This window comes from Rhinichthys klamathensis, unplaced genomic scaffold (genome assembly GCF_029890125.1).
Source record: "Rhinichthys klamathensis goyatoka isolate OS25496 unplaced genomic scaffold, OSU_Roscu_1.1 h1tg000446l_1, whole genome shotgun sequence".
Lineage (NCBI taxonomy): Eukaryota > Metazoa > Chordata > Actinopteri > Cypriniformes > Leuciscidae > Rhinichthys > Rhinichthys klamathensis.
In genome coordinates this window covers 420,693-435,185 of record NW_026606941.1, presented here as the reverse complement: position 1 = coordinate 435,185, position 14,493 = coordinate 420,693, and the positions used below count along the sequence as shown (strand labels likewise).

The following is a 14,493-nucleotide window of genomic DNA, read 5'->3' as shown; positions in this document are numbered from 1 at the left end:
TTCCACTCTAAAGGATTAAGTGTCTTTACTGTTCCTGCTCGCTCTCATTCTTAAGACACAGAACGAGAAAGGTTTGTGGGCCAACTCTTAGGGGAATATCTGCACGACAGAGCGGCATTGGGACCGCAAATTCAGCAGCGCTCCATTTTCAGCTGCAGGTCTAAGACTATCTGCTCTAACCACCCACTGTGTTTCTGTCAGGCTGCTGGGGCATTCCTGGAGAAACCAGCCCATGACGAGAAGACCTAAATGGGGAAACTGTGCTTACTGATGTGTCAGAAAGATCTAAATAGTACTTTCTACATTCCACTTTAACACAGAAACGGGCTTTATTGAAGGTAGAGTTATTACTCTTTCACTCTTTTAAAACAAATCCATTCCACGGGATCCTTTCTCGTGATTTCTGCGGACCACCTCTGCCACAGCCTTTCAAAGGGTAATAAGGCTAAAAGGTGGTGAGCCCACGGTCTTTGTATCTTTGCAGGAACATGTATTAGCATACAAAAGGAGGTGAGTGAGCTGCTTCCTACATTTCTAAGGGAATGGAGGAAAAAGTTGGAATGGTTTAGGAGGGGGTCAAACTCCTGCTGAGACCCCGAGGTTTGTTGACACAAACTCAATGCATACCCATGGATCTGATTCACAGGAGCCGAAAGCAATAATTACTTTATCAGAGCCAGTGCGGAGCTCTGAGCTCAAAGGGAACGTTTTTTTTCTTAGTTCAGCTCTGTACCAAATTTATGCATTTGCCTTTGGATGCTAGCTAATTAGAAATTTTATGTTAATGGTGGTGGGAAATTTTGAACGATTAGTTGGAAAGTGGGAAGTGAATCTAAAAGAGGAAAAGGTGTTTAAAGCTGCAGTTCGTAACTTTAGATGTCATGAGCTACATCTCTCCATTTCTGTGACGAGTCACGCAGGTACTGGGCTACTCTGCAGTGGTAAGGCCCGAACTAGTCTAAAATATAAACACTTATTATAGGTGTGCCGTAGTGATTCAGGATAAGACAAAAACACAGTTTGGAAAATGTATTGCATGGGGGGGGGGGGCATCATTGTTGACCATCAAAGCCATGATCTTGGTATCAAACAACAATAAAGGGTTAATTCCCCCAAAAATGAAAAAGTTGTCATCATTTATTCATCATCATGTCATTCCAAATCCATTTAGTTAATCCTCAAAATACAAATAAAGATATTTTTAATGAAACCTGAGTGATTTCATACAAAGCGACTATGCTTCTTCCGAATACTACATCTCTGCATTCTAATGGATATATTTTACGAAATTCTTATGAACCTTTTGAACCATCAAAACTTTGGTGGAGGGATAACAATTTCTCAGGTTTATATTAATTTGTATTTCAAATGTGAAAAAAAGTCTTGTGAGTTTGGAATAGTATGAGTATGTAAATGAAAAAAAAATTCATTTTTGGGAGAACTATCCCTAAAACAAACTAGTATGTCTTTAAAGAACTAAAGAAAGAATGATGATATGGAAAGTTTAAAGATGTTTCTAAAGGTTTAAAGCTATTGCCACCATATTTACAGCCTGAGCTTCCAATTTTGTGTTTTCTGGTACACAATGAGATTAGACTCTAATATGCCACATCACATGCTTATAAACAAGCAACATCTACACTGAGACAATACAAGAAAGCTCAATAGCTTACATCTCTCCTTTTAAAAATGAAGCATCATGTTACTCAAAGTGTGTGTAATTTCACCTTCACTGATGCATGGGACTCAATATGACTGGCTTAAACCCCTGAACGTCTCATTGGGCTTTATAATTCTGAAGTTAGTCAAACCATCACTTACAGTACTTGCCACACATCAGAAAAAAAATCAAAGCTCAACAATTCCAATGACTGAACCAAATTTTAAACAAAAATCAACATGCAGGCTGCACTTAAAAGGGATAGTTCACTTAAAAACTAAACTTCTGTCATAATTTCCTTACACTCAAGTCGTTCCAAACCTGCATGACTTACTTTCTTCTGTGGAACATAAAAGAAAAAACGGAGAAATGTATTTTTGAAAATGAGAAGTGTTTTTATTGTTCATACAATAAAAGTCAATGGTAACCAAAACAGTTTGGTTGCCAAAATTCTTCAGAATAGGATATTTTGAGTTCTGCAGAACAAAGAAATGTCATACAGTTTGGAAAGACATGAGGGTGAATAAATGATGACAGAATTTAAATATTTTGTTAAACTATCCCTTTAAGACAGTAGTCCTTCAGTTAAACCATCAAGTGAGAACATTTATATGGCGTAGAATATCAAAACTACTAGGTAAAAAGAAATATTCCAGTTTTCAAACATAATCTAGTGTAAATGGTAGAGTGGTTGCCTCCCTGATGTGCCTTCAAACATTAATCAAACTTCCTACCGTCATGTGAAAGTTGTCCGACAGCCGGCTCAGGAGAGGTATTTAAAATTCGGCTAATTCGTCTTGACATGGACAGCAGCATCCCTGAAAACGCATGAGAGCTTGGCACCCGTCTGAGCGGTGGAGTCTCAGTGCGAATTTCATTCCCCGGATCAGATGTAGATCTTAAATAAGGGGCTGAGCTGCGAGATAACCAGTCCCTCTGAAGATTAGCATGCTCCAGGAGGACACCGCGGCTGGTGACCCTCTGAGGGTCCGGGAGACTGTGGACCCTGGAGATGGGGGGATTGGACGGAGCCATACTGCTGCTGCTTCTGGACCAAGTCAAGCTCTGCGTGCGCATGTCCCCTCCAGCCAGGATCCTTCTGTTGTGCATGTCCAAGGGCTCCTCGGGGGCTGAATTTGAACGATGCTTTAGCCAAGGCCTGCTGAGGAGACGCCAACGACGGGCACTCTCCCTGCCAGACGAACAGCGTGATGGGTTCCTGTTTGACCCGGTTTGTTCCTCCGGTGTGGCATTCCGTGATAAACTCATGGTAAATGAGGAGAGAAAAGCTAAAAAAGCTTAACAATATCAAGAAGCAGGAAGCCAAAAATCAATTTCAGTCAGTTTCAAACACTACCAATTACATCATAGTCTCATCTCGATGAGCTAGGCTGGATCTAACCAAGTTATCCGAACATAATACTCTAAATTTGATGCCTGACATAGCGAATAACAATGTCCCTGAGATCGCCTTGAAGAAACATGCTGAGCAAATGTCTCTCGTCTTTCTCAGCGAGCAGCATGACGTCCACTGGTGAGCCACCACTTCCTGGATTCTGGGTTGCTGCTAGGCTTTCTGGGAGGAAATAGATGTCAGATATATGTGTGCGTAGAAACACTTTGCCTCACTATCCAATCAGCGCATGTGCTGCCCATCCAAGGGCCCCAATCTGTGGTTGGCCTGAACACCAACTGTTTCATGAAAGTAAAATCAGAAGAAGAAGAACAACAACAAAAATACCCTGACTCCAGAGATTCTGGTTCGTCAGTGTCAAGTCAATAAAATGTTTGTCACATGGATTAGTAAAGCAACAATAATACATTTAAGGAAGTGATGAAAATATCTGTTTTAAAAATAATAGCAAAGTGAAACTGGCAAAGAACAGAAATGTTGTCACTGAATAAGAGAAATTAAGGTATTTGTACAAAAGGAGACATGAATACAATGAATGTCATTTTAATCTTGATTACATGAAGAGGTTGAAAACCAATCTTTTTTAACACATTGGCGGTCAACAGCATGTCGGCGCAACATCAGCACACCCACGTCTGAACAAGAACCCAATGAACTCAAGAGCAACCAATGAACCAATGAGAAATGTAAAGAAAAAAATCCTTCCAAGTCTGATCCTTTCAATGCTGATAACTAGGGTTTTCAATGCGACAAGGTTTTTAAGAAGTCAATGGTAACCAAAAGTGTTTGGTAAATGGTAACCAAAACAAAATATCATCTTTAGTGTTCTGAAGAACAAAAAACGTAAATACGGTTGTCAGTAGGCTATATTTCAATATTATAATCAGGAACATTACAAACAGGTTTGTAATTCCTATACTTTTAAATAACCAAGCCACTGGAAAAACTAGCTTATGATGTAGATATGTCCTTGTGTGACACCCTTTCATGCATAGAGGTCACTATAGTGGACAGCTATTAAAAAAGCATTTTCTTGAATATGCACGGGTTTGGATGGCATAGTTGGACATCAACCTCTACAGTGGATCCTGGTGCATCATCCGATACATTGCAACCAAGTAGCAAGCCGTTGTGTGTCGATTGTTTCCCCCCTCCAAACCAAGACGGCCAATGGTCACTCCAGATATGCCAAGTTGCTCCGGAATATCCACCCATTCCTTCTATCCTAGGACACTCTTGTAGGTAAAAAAAATATATTGCAGCATCAAGCAATATCTAATGAGTCATATATCACAGTTACATTTTCCAAGTTTTGATTTTAGATTGGGAGAAAAATCTGATTAATCATCTGTCCACTATAGTGGACCTTATGCATCAATGGCTATATTTCAGCTACAATTCATACTTATACTGTGAATATTGTTTTTGAAAATACTTAATCTGCAGTAACTTTTTTTGACAGTAAATACATGTATTTGTATTATTAGAATGTAATTTTCATTGACATCAAAACAAGTAATGTGATTACATCATATACAGTATGTGACTTGTAATGCATTACTTTACTTGTTAGATCAAAAAGTAATCTGATTTTATAATGCACGTTACTTGTAATTAATTACTTGTTAGATCAAAAAGTAGGCTAATCTGTTTACGTAATGTTGCTTGTAATGCACTACTTTACTTGTTACATCAAAAAGTATGCTACTTGTAATGTGTTACCCCCAACACTGCTCATTTCAGATGAGATTGAAAAAAACGTATCGCTAGGTTTTCTTAGAGGAGGGCTATGCTAGAAATGTGTCCATCTCTAACAGAAATCCGAATTATCTAATAGCTAATAAGGGTAAATTGACATACTCTGGTACACTGGAGGGAGCATCTGAGTGGTTTCCACAGTTGTACCTTGACAGGCTGTAATTTCTGATGGAATCACGTCCTCATGTTCTGATATCAAAGATACACGAAGTTCAACTTGTATGAAGTTCAATTGCCTTTGCAATATTTCACATTTATATTTTTTTGCATATATTTTATAGTTTTCACATGATTTGATATAATTGTATTAATTAGTTCATTAAATACACACACTATATCTGTTTGATTATTGTATTATGTTTAATACAGTATCTCTTCAGTTCAAAGCACAAACGCATGCTGTCCACTCAAGTGGACTTCTGAAAATCTCTTTGAAAAATGTGTAAAAAAAACAACAACTTGTTTTTCATGCCCTAAGAGCAATAAAAACACATAAGAAAAAAAAAATCCTGACTGAGGTTATCATAATTCATTCATGAAAGGGTTAAGAAGAAACATACAGTTTGTCAGTAGGACTTCCTGTCATATGCCAGATTTTGGGATTGGGCAGTCCATTTCCAGAGCAACGGATTTAGTACAAAAGGTCAAAGCTGTGAATATTAAAGTCCACAATCTCTGCTGAGATTAACCCACGTGGATTATTGACACTTCTGTAGATTATGACGATTAAAGCCTACAATTTTAATTTGAGATTTAGGCGTACAGATCTATGAAATCAGGTACCAATGGATAATTGTGCCAGCATGGTCAATTAAGAGAAGTGCATCAGGTTCAAAATATTCCATTAACTGCTTTAACATGGATGGGCATTTTCTGTTTTTAAATATTATCAGTGAATTCTAGCAAAATAGGTGTTTACATGGTTATATGACGTATACAGTCAAAAAAGTTTGGATACCTACTCATTCAAACAAACCAAATTAGGCTAGGTTAAATAAAGTTTTTTAAATTTGACTGGTAGTACATATCATTATTATCTATTGATTTTATTGGACACTTTCCCCTCTAATATCAGTATCAGTCATTAAAAAAATGCATAGGTCAACCTAAATCTAACCTAACCTAAATCTCTAGGCTACCACTCATAAAAGAAACTCACATTAAAGAAAGTATGGTCTCTTTGGTGCTCAGTGCAAGAATTCAAACATGGTATAAATGAAGATCTAATAAATGTCAGATGTGCTTCAAAGCATTTGTGCTCTTGAACTTTACATTATTTATCTGGGTGATGCAGGTTATCCATAAATGTCTTTTTTGTCTAGTAGGCAGAGCATTTAACGCAGGTGACCGAAATAGCAACATCCATGAACTTCAATGGTTATACTATTTATGATGGTAAAAAAAGTTGGTGAAGCCAATTCCAGCCTGGATTAGAATTCAGACTCCCTGTGATATTCCAGTCTGGACAGTATCAATTAGCACCCTGTTATAGCCATCAAACAAGCTCTGTGCCTGGAGGCAGCGCATGAAAGCAATCATTAAACACAAGTATCCCTCTCCACCACTGCAGGCGTGAGATAAAAAAAAAAAAACCCGCCATTATCTTACTTCACAATCTGATCTGAACAAGTGCAAAGGTCACATTTCCTTTCCGTGTTTCAGTAATTATTCCACAAAGCAAATATATGTAGGCCATTACGACTGCTTAAAAGAAGTGCTAATGCAGGACTGATAACATTTGTTGGTTTGACATTGCTCAAAGCTTGTCGTCCCTTCCTCCCTCTCTCAAATCTCCACTCACACATCATCTAAAAAAACTCCACCAACCTCTGCAGCAAAGAAGTACACATTGTCTACATCTGACCACAGGAAGTAATGACACAAGGCCTCCAGCTACACCTACCGCCACTTTGTCAGTGAATTTTTATTTTTTTTAGCTCTATACTATTTAGTGCAGGAGGAAACCACGAGGGACAGGGCATGCACGCACGCACACCCCATACTAAAAATAGCACCTCTCAAGAAATAGGCCCTACAAATCTGTCAAAAAAGTATCGGGAGGGGGGCAGAGGGGACACAAGGCCAAATCAAAAAAGACACACACACCCACAACACATGAAAGTTATATCAGCGATTAGAATGCACTGTAACCTTTGAAGGTCGCTGATGATAAAGATAACGCAAAGATCATGAATCATATCATGAAGGCCTGAAGCTGGGTTATTGTCGTCAACTAAAACTATTTAAACATTTCTGTTAATTGGAATGAAGCTGGAAAAAAAACATGTAATAAATGAAAATGAGAAATGTTGCCTTGGCAATCAACTGAAATAAGTTTAAATTGAAGCAATACAAATAATAATTGGAAATAAATAAATAACTAAAACTAACTAAAATAAATTATAAATAAAATAAAAAAGACAAAAGGACATAAATGTAACAAAAAAGTAATAGGAAAACTAAAAATATACAAATAAAAGCCAACTCAAAATATTAATAAAACTATAACAACAACTAAAATAACACTGGTCTGAATTTAGGAGAACAAGGACATGATCTAAGCCATATTAATCTATACATTTATACAATTTAAAAACCCGATTCAAAATTAACAAGAAGTTAAACGTAAAACCTAGTTCAAAATAATCAAGACATGCTTTTCACTAAATTAGCACAAGGAAGAATGATATTTAATAATTGTTACATGAACATGTATTTTAATAAAAGGTTCATGATATTCATGATGTTGCTAAGTGTTATTAGCATCAAAACACTGCAGTAAATATATTAAGAATATTTGATGTAAAGCCCAGCACTAGTTGCTAGCAACATTAGTACAGTAAACACACAGACATGGACGAATTCTTACAAGCATTTTTTTTTCACTCTTTTTTTCACAGACCCCCCAGAAACAGAGGAGTGTGTATTTTTAACCCACACATAGGTTAGTGCTCTTGCTTTGGCTCTTAAGGAGGGGAAATCCTGCCACCCCCAGACATCACCCCCGTTCAGAGCCTGAAAAAAAACAAAACTTTCCATCTCGTCCTCAGTACAGCAGGCCCACAAAGGGTTTCGCATCAATAACAGCCTGTATGCAATGTTACTTTTGAAAAAAGTGGGAAATCTAAGAGATAGCTGCTCAGACTCTGAACCCCAAACACACACAAAAGTGAACATCATCTGATTACAGAGGAGAGGACATGAAAAATTAAACTTGTGTCATCATTTCCTCACCCTCATATCATTCAAACCTGTATTACTTTCTTTCTTCTATGGAACAAAATTGAGATATTTTAAAACAAGTCTTAAGGCTGGGACAGGCCAAGCCGACGATCGGCCTTCGGACAATTTCGGGCAGTTTTTGAGCGTCAGTTGGCATAGTTTTTCCGGTGTGTTCCAAACCATTGGCTCTAGTTGGACGGCGTGGTTTTTTTGGGGCCAATTCAGCATACTGAACCACCATCGGGCCATCAGTGAGAGAGAACTCTGATTGGTTGTTCAGCTTGGCTGAACAAGTGCACGAGAATAAAAGCAAAAGTCAGTGCACGAGAATAAAAGCAAAAGTGATTAAATGAGCAAAGAAGTCAAGATGGTACAGACAGAAGGCTGTTATACTTTTACATCATCTTACCCGAGCAATCGAATGCATGAATATTTTTCATAATAACATGAGCCGACTGGAATAAAGAAAGTGATCAGTGCGATTGATATTCAAAATGGTAAGCAAGCGCTGCCTTGTATACCTGCAGTCCTAGTTTCGGTTTCCCTTTTTGAATGACGAAAATAGACTACTGATACCTGCTGATATAGACAATATATTCACTTACATGCAGGCGCAGAACACACATGCTAGTTGACGGTCGCCTTAAGTCCTTTTGGTGTGTTCAAGACCAGCTTTATGGCCGAGACACAGCCGACGAGAGGCGACAACACTGTCAGCTTTCGTCACCGATAGTTCTTTGGCGTCGGCTTGGTGCGTCCCAGGCTATAGTGTTTTTGTCCATACAATGAAAGTAAATGGACTCCAATGTTGTTTGGACCCCAATATTCTTCAAATCATCTTTTTTTTTTTTGGTTGTTCATGAAGGCTTGGAACAATATGAGGGTTAGTAAATACCGTGCTGCAGGGATGATGCATTTTTGCAGTCCAAAACCTAAAAACAGAGTTAGCATTTTAAAGGGCACCTATTATGCAAAATAAAATTTTACATGGTGTTTGAACACAAATTTGTGTTGGCAGTGTGTGTACACAACCACCCTAATGACATACATCCACCCAGTGCTTTTTTTTAAAATCCCCATAATAAATCATAAGCACTGTCTCAGAACAAGCCGTTCTCATATTCGGGGCAATGTGATGTACTTTTGCACAAGCCCCTCCCACAACTGTTGATGAATAGAACACTGCAGTTTTAGCGTAGACCCGCCCTGAGTGAGCTAAACACAGTCCGCCATTGTTTCAATGTCAGAGCAGCTGTAGACAAGAATGTCTCCTAAGCGATTGAGGTGTTTTGTTAGAAGATGTAAGAATGAACACTTCATCTTTTGTGTGACGTACAATAAACTTCATTTAACTCATCAGTACATTTTTGGCCATCATTCGGACGCGGTCCGCTACAACAGGCTTGTACTAATAGTGGATGAAAGCAAGATGAAAAATAAGTTAAACCGTAATTGAACTAAAAATGGTAAATGGGGTTTATGAACGAGTTTTTGGTTAAATGCCTGACATGAAGTCTGTGGTTTAAAATATTTCCATGCTACATAAAATACATCAGTAATACCCTCTAGTGATTTTTTTAAAAGCTTTTACTTGTGGTTGCTAACAAATGGCTAAATGGGACTACAGAGGTCTTTCTGGTAGATTAAATGCCATTACGCCAAAAAAGAAAAACTCATCTACTTACTAGTCCACTTTTACAGTCTCATCATAGTTTATAATAGCGATCTTGCATACTACTCCAACTCAAACTTTCAGGGAAAATGTTTTTTAAATAAATACTGAAAGAGTTGTCGGAACGGAAACTTAAAATACTTTCAGCTTTTTACTTCTGGTGATTGTAATTAGGCTTCAAAATTCATAAAAGTGGTGTTCACTTGTGAAGATTATCATGAGAAACACAAAGTATAAGAATATTAAACTTTTGTTGGTCACAGAGCTTGTTTTTTGCAATAATACAAAAGCCAACTGAAAAATCTAGGGATGCTACGATCGATTGGCATTGGCCGATAATCACATTCTATGACTTAATCAGTAGTCACTAAATTATATGTGCGCCCTTCTGACGCACATGTAAACAGTATACAGATGAGGTTTTTGTGCCATGTTCTGCTTTGTAACTTCACGAAACATTAGTAAAACAATCACCGCATATCTTTATTTAGAGCAGGTTGTCTTGATTCAAACAAGCCCACAAACAACATGATGCGTAGATCTGATCTTGAGAAAATCCTCACGGAGTGACATGACATGCTGCTTGGCTAAAGCTATAGGACCTCCGGGATACGATCGCTTCGCGATCATGACACTGCGTTTTCCAACGTCATTTGAAAGTTCAACCAATGAAAACTGGATACGATGTGTAGAGACCAATAGAACACTGTTTTAGAGCTGGAGTGCGCTTGGATTGGTTTGATTGCTCCGATTGAAAGGTCTTGGTTTACCGTACACCATATATTAGGAGTGCACAGCTGAAACAGCGCCTAGAAGATCATCAACCAGGACCATTACTTTTGATTGCTTTGAGATATCAGAAACATTGACATGTTTGTGAACAAGCACAAACTTGATTTTATGATCATGTCATGTATACTTTCTAATATCACGTCAATCATGAATAATAACAAAAATAAATAAATTGCATCACTCGGTCAAGGCCCAAGGGTTTTTTTCCAGCAGTGTTGTAACATAAGAACCTCCAAACATGATCGGAATCAATTTTTTTCAAAATTTGAAAAGGTTTTCTTCTATACAAATTAGACCATGTACTTGATACCTTTTTTTTTTTTTTTTTACATCTTGTAACATGAAATCATTAAAAATGCCTTCAGAGTGTAAGGAGTTAACAGTGGCAGACAACAGAGAGCTTACATATCACTTTCATAAAGCTTGAATGATTGCGAACGGGATCAGTATTGGCCATCTCTAGGTACTTTACAATTGAAAACTAAGAGGACAAATGACGACTCTTGGAGTAGAACTGATGACCTATTGTTTGTGGCTCGTCTCTGGTGGGCTCTTTACGGTGGAATGGGAAAAGGATGTCAAGAACAAGAGCTCAGATTCACCTGCCTCACTGTACGTGTCCAGTCCAGCTGAGCGGTTTTCAAAAGCCGTTTGCTGCAGAGCCCTGATAAGATAGTAACAGACTGAGTGGAAACACCAGACTAAAGGTCTTGTGCAAAATAGATGAGATGGCTCACCCTGGAAAGACATTTCACGGAGATGCACATACACAAAACAAGACTCACAATGCATTTAAAATATGTACACAAATAGATATCTAACGTTGAAAGCAAATTGAACTACAAATATGCTCGCCCTATACACATACCTACAACTGCATCTTAATGATGCAGAGATTGCAGACGTCTATTTATGCAAAGGCGCCACATCAATGGGTTTTATCTCAGACTAAGTGATAGGCATCTAAAATCTTTTATGCAGTAAACGTAGAGCTTTTTCAGTTGTGGTACTGTAGCTGTGCATTAGCATGGTAAAACTCGTATTGCTTCCCACAGTTGACTTCGGTCAGTCAGACTCTGAGGAGCCCACAGTGGCTGACCCCATTTAGCCGTCCTCGATCAACAAATCAAATGAGGCTTTCAAAGTTGCCTAATATCCTTAGGGTCTGGAAAGCTGCAAAGTGCACGGAACACACTAAGGGAAGTCTGATTTTCTTCAGCCTTTCATTCGTGCTCTACTCTCTTTTGGCAGTTTGCACAGCATTGCTAAGCAATGAAGTGTGATCTGTGACTGGTATCAGTCATTTGCAGGGCAAAAAGCACACAAGCTCTACATCAACAAGACACACCATAATGACCATCAGGCTAAACATGTCATTTTGATACAAAGAGTAAGAACCGATCATCATTTCTGACAGGATTGGCTGGTACCAGTGGCGTAGCAAATCAGTCCCGGGCCCATATGCAAAAAAAAAAATGTATGCAAAAATGTCAATCCCACAAACTATTTTTTTATTTATTTTTTTAAGTAAGATTGTGAAAAAAAAATATGCTTCAGTTCAAAAGTTTGGAGTCAGTTAATTTTTTTCCAAAGAAATTAACCCTTAAATTGACCAAAAGTGACTTTTATAATATTGAAAAAATTAGGCCTACATTTCAAATCACTTTCTATTCTATTCAAAGAATCCTGAAAAAATATGTAATGGTTTCCACAAAAATATTAAGTTATTCTAATAAATATTTGTGCACGCCACTGCTCAGCTGGTCAAAATACCATCATATGTAGGCTATGCACATACAACTAACGCATTTAGCCCAGCACACAGCATTGTTTTTGATGTTCAGGAAGTTCCTTTGCAAAATATTGAAAGAGCCATCATAAAAAAGCTGTCATAAAATCCAACCAATCAGGTTATGAACATATCCCTATCCCTTTAGGTTTAATATTAAAAATGGAAATGCCACCACAAAGCGGACCAGGTCTAAATGACCAAACGAACCAAGCTAACCGAACTACAAGTATTACACATCCTAACCCTGGTGAGCTATACAACGATTCGTTTTCTGTCCATGAAGGTGTCCAAATAGTTCCTCACCTGTCTAATAAAACACAATATATTAAAGCGTCTTTGGTGTTTCCATGATTTTTACGAAGTAGAACTGGAAATTGAGGGTAACGCAGATACAACGTCATTTACAGGAGACGCAATGACAAGGGTCATTACATTGGTAATGATTGCGGATTTCTCTGGATTTAAGCATTGTTGGAAACATTTGGGATAATGTAAGTACACAACTGAACAACATATAAAGGCCTAACACTGTGCAAGTGGTTTTTGGATATTTTAATAGTTAATACAAAAATCTTACATATTGTGCATAGACAACAGTTATTTGATTTTTTTAAAATAATTTTTCACAATATTACTGTTTGTAATGTATTTTTGATTAAATGCAGCCTTGGTGAGAATAAAAGACTTAATTAAAAAAAAACTTACCAACCCCAAACAATTGAATGGTAGTATATGAAATGCAGAAAATGAAGCCTATTTTTAAAGATATAATTTTATGATATGATTAAAAAAATCATTATTACTATAATGTGAAAAAAAAAATTCAACCAACAAAAGAACTGCTTGGTTTGATGCAACCACTGTCGTCAAGCCCTCTACAAAACAGCAACTACACCTACCAACCGTCAATCTCCAAGAGAAAGACATGCCAGAGAGCACACACATGGATAGACACAGCTAGAGTCACACATTAAAATGTTAGCTCTTCTAATGGGAGGAGTCTTGTTATGCATCGTGATGTCATTCAGTCCCTTGCGCTTTCCTCAAACAAGCCATCTGAAGTGAAGCATTGTGCAGACATTGCGTTATATGTGCTTAGTGGACTGAGCAAACCATTTGCTGAACTCTGGGTAGACCGAAGCTCTACAATACATGCTTCAAATTTTTTTGCAACGCAAGATGTCAAAATCCCTTCTGGCTCTATGTTTACATTTGCCAAGCCTTCCTAAATAAATGTGGTTGCCTTGAGTGCACCTACAAAGCCAAACATTAAAAGCTTCAGAACAGACTGTTGTGAAGGTGCTGCTGATGGCAAAAAAACGAAACATAAGGGAGCATATCAAATAACCTTCGGCTTGGCGTCACATGAGTCTCTGCCAGTAATACGAGATTGTGGAAGTCCGAGTGCAGCGTGGCTTTTATTCTCCGTTTTATTCAGCCATTTTTTCCTCAGACTGGTCACGGTGAATCAGAGCAGACAGGTGGAAAATGACCATCTAGACTTTTACGATGAGGAAGTGCCTACCAAATATGAGCTGTCATGAATTATAGCAGTGCTGAATGTTAAACAAGGTTTATCTTTAATCAGACAGCCTTGTCTTTCTCATGTTCTTTCATCCCTCATCTTTTCCTTTGGAAATCTCGCTCATTTTCTTCCTCGTATCTGCAAACCATGTGTATCTTTATCTACAGCAGGTACCATGCAGGCCAGAGGAGATATACTTCCCTCCTGACAGCTTGGCTTAGATGATCCCAGATGAGCGGAAGCTTTATTGATGCGTTTTTGCATTCGACCTGCTCACCCGTAATGAATCACATCTATCAAGGGGCTGTGATAAAACACATGAGTTACATTAACCCAGGGCAAGAGAGCATTTAATTAAAAGAATACGCTGCTTGGAGGATACAGCCCGACCTTGAGTAACTTCTAATGAATTATCTCTGAATGCACAGCTACACTGGATAAATACAAATTTAGGAACATTATAATTGGATAGGCCTACTTACGGGCACAGATGAGTCTCATTCCAACCACAGAAATTCAAAGGCACCAAATCCTCAGTGCATTTCTAATGCGGAGACATGAGCTGGTTAACAAGAGGATGTTGTTCAACCTTAGGGGTGTTATCACAATCAAACCAATTAAGCCAATCAATCGTGACAATCCACACGGGTCCATTGGG

At 38.1% G+C, this 14,493-nt stretch overlaps 1 protein-coding gene across 4 annotated transcripts in view; it reads right to left on the bottom strand.

The window, feature by feature from the left end:
* rasal2 (RAS protein activator like 2) overlaps nt 1–14,493 on the bottom strand; it is an 80,742-nt gene that overhangs the window by 59,171 nt on the left and 7,078 nt on the right. For 2 of the 4 annotated variants that reach the window (XM_056236423.1, XM_056236424.1), the window contains exon 1: nt 2,395–3,161. The exons of 1 other annotated variant lie outside the window; for it this stretch is intronic. In XM_056236423.1, the coding sequence (XP_056092398.1) occupies nt 2,395–2,929 (535 nt within the window). In that variant the 5' untranslated portion in view covers nt 2,930–3,161. Of the gene's footprint in view, nt 1–2,394; nt 3,163–14,493 lie in introns of those variants that run through there. One more of the 4 variants, XM_056236425.1, reaches the window with a different exon arrangement.